This window comes from Pteropus vampyrus, unplaced genomic scaffold, assembly GCF_000151845.1.
Source record: "Pteropus vampyrus isolate Shadow unplaced genomic scaffold, Pvam_2.0 Scaffold323, whole genome shotgun sequence".
Taxonomy (NCBI): Eukaryota; Metazoa; Chordata; class Mammalia; order Chiroptera; family Pteropodidae; genus Pteropus; species Pteropus vampyrus.
Genome location: NW_011889104.1, coordinates 1,288,767 through 1,298,019, shown reverse-complemented (window position 1 = coordinate 1,298,019; position 9,253 = coordinate 1,288,767). Strand labels below are relative to the sequence as shown.

At 50.8% G+C, this 9,253-nt stretch overlaps 1 protein-coding gene across 1 annotated transcript; it reads left to right on the top strand.

The window, feature by feature from the left end:
• The first annotated feature begins 2,960 nt into the window (after positions 1-2,960).
• IL1B (interleukin 1 beta) lies at positions 2,961-8,814 on the top strand. Its single transcript, XM_011377871.2, has 7 exons — positions 2,961-3,030; positions 3,384-3,445; positions 3,949-4,000; positions 4,791-4,995; positions 6,120-6,278; positions 7,284-7,414; positions 8,105-8,814. The coding sequence occupies exons 2-7, from the start codon at positions 3,399-3,401 to the stop codon at positions 8,312-8,314; spliced, it is 804 nt and encodes a 267-aa protein (XP_011376173.1). The 5' UTR covers positions 2,961-3,030; positions 3,384-3,398; the 3' UTR covers positions 8,315-8,814.
• The last annotated feature ends 439 nt before the right edge of the window (positions 8,815-9,253 follow it).

Below are 9,253 nucleotides of genomic sequence, written 5' to 3'. Positions count from 1 at the left end.
GCTGCCCAAGCCAGGGGCCATTCCCCGCCTTGCCTATAAGTCAGGGGCTCTCTCCCAAGGACATTAGCTGGCACACACTCGGCACACATTTATTTGAGTGACAACACTGCCAAATTGCAGCTCACCCACTCGGGCAACAAACCTTCACTGCCCAAGTGTGCACACCAGGCTCTATGTCAGACCCAGCATTAAAAGCATTCACAGCCTCCTAAGGAAAGCAGATAAGTAAGCAAGGTTTCAGTTCAGTGCTGTGACAAGTTCTATAATAAACATGTACCAGAGGGGCAGGAAAGGCCCTGTTCCCAGATTCCATTCACCAGGTATGAGATGGCTACTCATTCAAACTAAAGTGTGAGGGTGGCCCCCGGGCAGGACTCTACTGGTCTCTGAGTTAAACAGTGTTTGGCCATTTCTACACACTAACAACAAAATATCTGAAAGAGAAAGAAAGAAGACAATCCCATTTACAACAGCATCTAGATAGACAGATGATAGATGATAGATAGATAGATAGATAGATAGATAGATAGATAGATAGATAGATAGATAGATGATAGATAAAATGCTTGGGAATAAATTTAACCAAAAAAATAAAAGACCTGTACGCCGAAAACTAGCAGATAACGATGAAAGAAACTGAAGAAGACACTAATAAATGGAAAGATATTACGTGCTCATGGATTAGAAGAATAGTTAAAATTTCCATAGTACCCAAAGCAATCCACAGATTCCGTGCAATCTCTATCAAAATTCCAATAGCATATTTCATAGAAGTAGAATAAACAATCCTAAAACTTGTATGGAACCACAAGAGACTGTGAACAGCCAAAGCAATCTTGAGAAAAAAGAACAAAGCTGTAGACATCATGCTTCCTGACTTCAAACTAAACTACAAATCAAAATAGTAAGAGACTGGCTGTTCAAAACAGACACAGACCAAAAAACAGAATCGAGAGCCCAGAAATAAACCCTTGTATACAAAGTCAGTCAATATTTGACAAGGGAGCCACGAATACCCAGTGGGAAAAAGGTAGTTTTTCCAATATATGGTGTTGGGGAAACTAGAGAGTTAGATGCAAAGGAATGAAACTGGACTCCTCTCTCTTGCCATTCACAAAAATTAACTCAAAATGGATTAGATTTAAACTGAAAGTTTAAGGTGGTCTGCAACACAACCTATGAAATGGGAAATATTTGCAAATATATTTCAGATTAGGGATTAATATCCAAAATATATAAGGAACTGATACGACTCAATAGGGAAAAAAATCCAATTAAAAAATGGGCAGAGGACCTGATTAAACATTTTTCAAAAGAAGGCATTCAAATGGCCAACAGGTGCATGAAAAGATGCTCAACATCACAAGTCAAATCCAAATGAGGAGTCACCTCACACATGTCCGGAGGGTTGTCAACAAAAAGACAAGAGGTAATCAGTGCTGGCAAGGACTTGGAGAAAAGGGACCCCTCGCGCATTGCTGGTGGGACTGCGAATTGGAGCGGCCACCATGGGAAACAGTCTGGAAGTCCTCAGAAGATTCGAACTAGGACTACCATATGACCCAAGATTTCCACCTGTAGCTCTATATCCAAAGCAAATGAAATCACTATCTTGAAGAGATATCTGCCCCTCTGTGTTCACCACATTATTCACAATAGCCAAGACATGGAAAGAACCTGAGTGCCCATCGATGAAGGAATGGAAAAAGAAAGTGTCTCACACACACACACTGGAATATTACTAAGCCATAAATAAAAAAGACTGAAATCCTGCCACTCGTGACAACATGGATGAAACCTGAGGACATGATGCTAAGTGAACTAAGTCAGACAGAGAAAGACACGTACATATATATCGCTTATATATGCAATCTTAAAAAAAAAAAAACCCTCATAGAAACAGAGAGGGGAACAGTGGTCGCCGGGGTCAAGGCCGGGGAGCTGGGGGTGTTGGTCAGAGGTACAAACTTCCAGCTATGAGATGAGTAAGTTCTGGGGATATAACGGGCAGAATGGTGCGTGGCTGACAACACCACGTTATAAACTGGAAAGCTGCTGAGAGCAGATCTTAAATGTCTTGCCACAAATATTTATATAACTATGTGAGGTGCTGACCAACCCCGTTGCGATCATCTTTTTGTGGTACATCTGAAACTTATGCCATGTTAAATGTGAATTATATCTCAAAAAAAGCGGGGAAAATAATCCTTGGAGTTACTGAGGGACATAGTCTCAGCTGCATATTCTTTTAAAGTGACATTCCACTTTTCAGTTAACAGAAAAATTATGTTAGGCAGAAAAGATCTCTGCATTTTAAAAAGAGGTTGTGATCACGAACGCGTGACCTATTCACAGTCTTTTCAATTACGTTCCCAATGCAGGCTGGTTTCATGGTTCACTAAACGTGGATAAGGGTCAGTGTGTGGCTGGCGAGGGCGCCAGTCTGAAAGGGTGGACCGAGCTTTTCTCCAGATGCCCAGCCATCAGCAACTGCCCCCTGCACAATGGCCTCTTCTTGGCCCACCCTGGAGAGGCCAAGCATGTCCCCAGGGGCCACAGTAACTGACTCTGAGGTCCAAGGTCAAGAATAGCACACTTGTCCATCTCCCAGAGGGAAAGCCCTGAGGCTGATGTCCAAGGAGTGGGTGCGGGTTCATCTGTGTGTCCTCCACTTTGTCCCAAAAGGTCTCAAAACATCCTCTAACTCAGGAAAATCCCACGTTAAAATTGACATCATCTGCGTAACAGCTGTGGAAGACAGCATGTGTTTGACGTGGCAGCCTGTTGCCACTTGCCCTTCCCCAGACTGGAGAATTTGTCCAGTTTACCTTCTCCCAGAAATTAACATACATCCTGTTTTTGTTTCTCCATGATTGTGAAATCAGTGAACTGAAGGGGAAATTTCTCAGCTCCCCACTTCTGCTTTTGATGGCCATAAAACAGCGAGGGAGAAACTGGCAGACAGCACACCCTTGCGAGGACAACGGGTCTCTCTGGGCTCCATTATCTGCAGCTAGCCTTCATTGTCAGGTGCGGCTTTTGCCAAGTCCTCTCTCTTCATGACCAGGCTGTCCCTCTGTCTTTTCCTCCCCTTCCATCCGTCTTTTCTGAGACCAGGCTCTGGGTGCCAATGCAGGGGCCGAGATGCTCTGACTCTGGAATGAATATCACTTATCCAGCCTAACAAACATGCTCCTGGTTTGGGTTTGGTTTAGCGATGTTGTCCCCCGGACCCAAAGCTGGCTCCTACATGTGTTGACTCATTCACTCAAAGGTGGTTTCTCTGCGTGCCAGCTATGTGCCAGGTGCTGCAGGAACACCTGTGAAGGCCACCCATAGGGGCTGTCATGGCCGTGATCACTCACTCTCTCCTCTTCACACAGGTTTCTGGAGCAGCCATGGCAGCAGTGCCTGAACTCACCAGTGAAGCGATGGCTTACTACAGGTCAGTGGGGAGACTGGGGCCAGCAATAGACACAGGGTTCCCTGTTGAAGGGTGGAGTGTGCTCTGGGCTTGGAGATCAGACCTGCCCCCAGACTGCCCCTTTCAGTGGCAAGCAGGGTTCCAAGCGGACCTGGTTTGGAAGCTGGCTTCCCACTGCAAGCCCAACCTGGGGACCTATAGGCACCCAGATATGGCTGCTGCAGGGGCTTCCTGCAGATGGCAAGCAGGAAGAGAAGGTGCCACAGGGGACCCCTTGGCGAAATCTGGCTTCAGTGAGGGGGAAGCTCAGATTTTAACTAGGCTGGACATTAGGTCCCAGGGTCCCCCCAGGGAGCTCTGTGCCCACCCTGTGCTGTCCCATGAATGTCAGCACAAATTTGCCAGCTTCCAGCTGTTCTAGGGGACGTGCTATCTGCAGTTTCCTTTAACAGTGGAGACTTTGCAGGGAGGAAAAATAAACCTGTGTTGGGGACACAGCTGAGCAGCATCTTTATTTATTACAGTGGCAATGAGAACGACCTCTTCTTTGAGGCTGACGGCCCCACGCAGACCAAGGTGAGACTGTGAGCTGAGTGCCAACCCATGGAAGGCTCTACCACAGAAAGGCTCTGGGCAAAGGGTCTGGGCCACCGGGACCTGTGGTGCCTGACAATAGAGTGACTTGTCTCTCCAGGGAGACAGGTGCAGGCTACACAGCATGCAGACGGGGCTGGCATGAGGTTCACACACTGCCAGTCACCCGCTAAGGCTTGGTGATGGCAGCCCTGCTAGCAGAGGCGAGGTGGGGGATAGCAGTGACGGCGTCTGCTGTCCGTTTCAGGAAGGCAGCAAGGCTGTCTTTGTTTTGAGCTGTTAGCCTCAAGACAGCCACCACGAGCCTTCACGCAGTCACGTCCCTGAAGAGCGGAAAGTGGGAACCTGTTTCACAAATGGCAACCACTTGCAGCGCATTTGCAGAATGCTCATGAAAAAAAACAGCGTTCTAAGAAAGACCACTAGGGAATAGAGGGAAGCTTGCTGAATGAGCATGGAAAAGAGGTGCTGCCATGAAGAATGCATACGGAGGGTTAGGGCACAGGGTCACAGAAAGGTTAAGTTCACGGCTAGATGGAGCAGGGGCAGAAAAGACTAACAAGGTACGGGTGGCACATATTCTAGAAGGACAGCATCCAGGGCACCAGAGGCTCCACTCTGGCTGGCATCTGCCCTGAGCCACCACACATCCTGACCTCTGGGCTTCGGAGAGGCAACAGATTATGGTTAGCAGTTCGGTCATCGCCAAGGCCCCTTGGCCTCTCTGTGGTCCGGCCAGCATCAGCACACCCCCCTCCTTGTCTCTCCACAGCGCCCCTTCCACAACCTGGAGCTCGGCTCGCTGGGCGACAGCGGCATCCAGCTGCAGGTCTCCCCCCAGCTGTGCAGCACAAGTCCTGGGCAGGTGGTGTCGGTCCTGGTGGCTTTGGAGGAGCTGAGGGCAGTGCCCACCGTCTGCACACAGGACCTCCAGGAGGATGACCTGAGAAGTCTCTTCTTCTTCATCTTTGAAGAAGGTACTGCATCAGAGCGCGGGCACACCAGCCACAGCTGCTCACGCCCTTCCCAGAGCCCCAACTACAGTCCCCCAAAGCTAAAGCCCTTATGCAGTAGCAGGGCAACCGCATGGGCCCAACAAGTTCAGGGGCCACCTGGCAGGCCTGGCAGGCGCGGTGGATGAGAGGAGCCACCCAGGACAGTCCGATTACAAATTCCTAGCTGGGCAAGTCATGCTGAGTCATCACGGCCCAGCCCTGTGGCTTCTTTAGCAGACGTCACTCTTTGCCTTGAGTGTTGCCCATTGTTCCCATGCCTCTAGGGTGATGCACCTTTGAGATGTCAGCAGTCTTCTTGTTCTACCCCTGGAAAGCACGGCTGCTGGCACCAGGGCACAAGACCACATGACTCTTTATGACCTGGATGTAGGCACACCATCTCTGTCCTGTAAATGTGAAATGTTGACTTTCCCATTCCCGCCAATGGAAAGTCAGTCTGCATCACCCGTTTCGCTTCCTATCCAACCCCGGACATTTCCAGGCTTGGCTTCCTGCGGCCTCCCTGACCCACCACCTATCTGGTGCACACGAGGAGCTGGAGGACCGCCGTTCTCCAGAACATTCTCTCAACCCCTTGAGACCTTGCTTCTGGCCATGTTCTCAAAATCTTGGCTCAGATAAATTCTTATAAAATTTTTCCATAGTTTTGGATGTTCTTTCGTCAGTACCTTTTAGACATAGAAGGTCCAGTGACAAGAGGACAACAGGGAAGCCTGTAAACCAAACTGATCACCCCTTTAGTTGAAAGTATTCCCAAAAGGAGACCCTGACTGGGACCCCCACGCCCCGCCACTCGCACATTGCCTATCACTCTAAGAGTGCATCTCTTGTGCTGACTCCTTCACGTCCCATGTCCCCACTAGGCCGGCGTCACCGAATTGTGTTTACGTCAGCCACTCCATTGCTCACTCACAGCAAGTGACAGAGCTTGTCCTCAGCCCACACCTTGTTCTCAGCCCCCCACCTCCCCCACCATGCCAGTCAAGCATGAGCTGAGCATGCCCTCCAAGGGCCTGACTCGGCTGCCCCCCACTGTTGGGCTCCCTCCCTGTCCTGCCTAAACAACACGTGTCCTCCACTTCCAGAGCCCCTCAGCTGCACGTGGGACGACGGGTACGTGTGCGACGCGCCCCTGCAGTCGCTGAGCTGCAGGCTCCGGGACATAAACCAGAAGTCCCTGGTGCTATCTGGACCCCACGAGCTGCAGGCCCTCCACCTCAACAGACAGGATGCAAGCCGACAAGGTAAGGGGCACCCCCTCCCTCGCTGGCTTCCTGGAAGCTGACTGACTTGCCACAGTCTCAACCAAGTAGCACAATAGGCAAAGCGCCAACATCGGTGAAAGGACCCAGAATGAAGGACAGGCTGACTTTTTGTTTGAGTCCCGGCAATGACATCAGACTGAGTCCCTTAGCTCACTCATTTCCCAGCAGCAGGTGTAACTCTGAGTAATGAGACACTCAAACATGCCCGGGGCCACCATCCAGCCAGGCCATTCCGTGACGAGCAGTGTCAGTGCTCCACTATAAAAGGGTCAGTGGGCGGCCATGCCCTAACTGCCTGCGGGTTCTTTTTTCCTGTGGTGAAGTCAAAAGTAGACTGGTGAGGAGATAGTGAGTCCACGCTCATCCTCAAACCTGCCCCAGCACCCCTAACGTGCTCCCCACCCAACACCAGATGGTTCCTGGGGGACATCTCACTGACAAGCAGGAACTTTATCTCTCTGCTGTGGCCGGCAAATCTCCCATGTCCAGGGGCCCATTAGTTGTGGGGTCCGCCTGGCGCCCCAGCACTGTGGCCGAGCCCTGCGTGCAGGGATGTGGCCACAGAAGCTGCCGAAGGGAACCGCTTGCCCCTCCCAGGACTGACCTTGCAGGGAGGCGTCACTGGGGAAGCTCCCTGCTCTCAGTCAGGCCAGGACAGTCCTGCTTCTCTAGAGCTGTCTTGTGAGCATGATCTTGTTCTGCTCATGAGATGGGCACATCACTGCCAGTGACAAGACAGTTTCTGCCTTCCTTCCTTCCATTTTTAAAACCTAGACTCCCTAATTCATTACCATGGTGGTGAGGCTCTGTGAGGCCCTCAGAGCTTCTGTGGGAAAAACTTAATCAACCCACTGACATGCTGTCTGTGAGAAGCCGATGGGGGCTCCCACAGAGGAGGTTATACAGGTCCTGGGCTTGGGATCCCTTGGTGGGCTGGCCCTGCATGGCCGCGTGTCCCTGACCACAGGGCCCTCCTCTCCCCAGTGGTGTTCTGCATGAGCTTCATGCCAGGAGAAGAGAACGATGACAAGATCCCAGTGGCCTTGGGCATCAAGGAAAAGAACCTGTACCTGTCCTGTGTGATGAAGGACAGGAAGCCCACTCTGCAGCTGGAGGTGAGTGAGCGGCAGAGGCTGACAGCCCTCCCCAGGCTCCTCCAAGGGCCCCTGGCCACCACCAACTTCCAAGACAGCCAGCTACCTTCTCCCCTAGACACCCTGACAACCCTTCGCACATATAAATAAATGTCTTGTAATTGTTAAACACACACAACTTTCACTCCCACCATAGACAATTAAATCATTTTGCTGATATTATTATGTTCTTGCATTGTCACAGCCCAGCTGATAACAAAGTGTTAGAGTTGCTCCATTTGACAGGTGACACTTTGGGAAATGAATCAATTCAAGAGACCTGCCACCTGTTGTCATCTCCGCATCACTCCCCAAATCACCCTCCCTCCCACCTCCCAGCCTTCCCAGCAAAAGCTTCATTTCCAAGTTGAGGTCACTGCAGCCAAGGCCATGAGGAAGAAAGAAAAAAAAAAAAAAAGCCAAAGTCCCAGGAACTAGGTACTCCTAGAAGCTTTAACATCATTTCTGCTCTTAAAACATGCCCACCTACATTCTGCCCCCAACCACCTGACACTCGGTTTCAGTAAAAAGTAAGGGCTCCTTCAGTCACTACACAGAAAGCTGGGTCACCAAAGTAGCTCAGGCAGCCAGCTCCTGGTTCCCTCTCTAGCTGACCCAGAGAGTGTCTTTGTCTCTTCACTCACAGCACTTCTTTTGACTATTTTGCTGCAGATGGTACACCCTGAAGATCAGTCAAAGAAGATGGACAAGCGATTTGTCTTCAACAAGACGGACATCAAGGGCAAGGTGGAGTTCGAGTCCGCCCTGTACCCAAGCTGGTACATCAGTACCTCACAGATGGAGCAGATGCCCGTCTTCCTGGGGAGCAGCCGAGGTGGCCAGGATATAACCGACTTCACCCTGGAAGTCCTTTCTCACTAGAGACCAGACCCAGAGCACCCTCACCCGGCTGCCGACAGGGACAGATGGGTGTGGAGATGGCCGTGGGCTGCTCGTCACTGTTGCCAGCCAATGCCCCCTGCCTTCCCCCCCATTGACACTCAGGAGGCCACCAGCCAGACCCATGCCACACAAAACCAGCCTGGCAAAGACCGCGGCACATACCGTTCAGAGAAGCCCTCTGTCCTCGGCACCAGCCCCGACGAGCAACCTCCTAACTCTCTATTTATTTATTTATTGATTGATTGATGGGTTCATCTATTTAATTTATTCCCAGAGCCGAGAAGCAGCAGTGCCTGTGAAAGAAAGAGCCAGTCTTTAGGGTCCAGAGGACCAACCTAATGCAGTCTCGTGTGCGGGCTTCGCATGAAGTCCTCTCACCGGGCTGAACACAGATAAGCTCAGAGTACCCTAATAGGGACATGTGTGAATGAGGAGATATGACAGCACTGCTTCAATGATTCTCAAATAAATTTCACTAAAAGCAGTTTATTTCGTGTGTCACTGGACTTCCTCGGGTCTGACCCGGAAGAGTAAGGACCAGGGGGTCGTGGCGCCTGGCTGGGGAGCAAGCCGCCAGCTCCACACCAAGTGCCACCAGGTACTGGGAACATCCCCACTAGCAAAGCTGCCACACCGCGCCTCCTCGGTTCTGTTTGTCAACAAAATGCCATTTGGCGCAAAGGGTTCACCTGAAAACAGGACCAGCTGAAGCCCTGTAGGGTCTGGGCTTGTGTAAACGGCTGCCGACGATTTCTCCATTCACTCATTCAACAGACATGTATTTAGCAAACGCTAAGCGCTGGCACTGGGGGCACAAAAACAAGAAGGGCAAGGCACTCCTAGTTAGACAGGTGAGGCAGAGACACCAGCAAAACGAAGGCAGAGTGACAAGCAGAGGGCACGTAGGGCAGAAGAGGA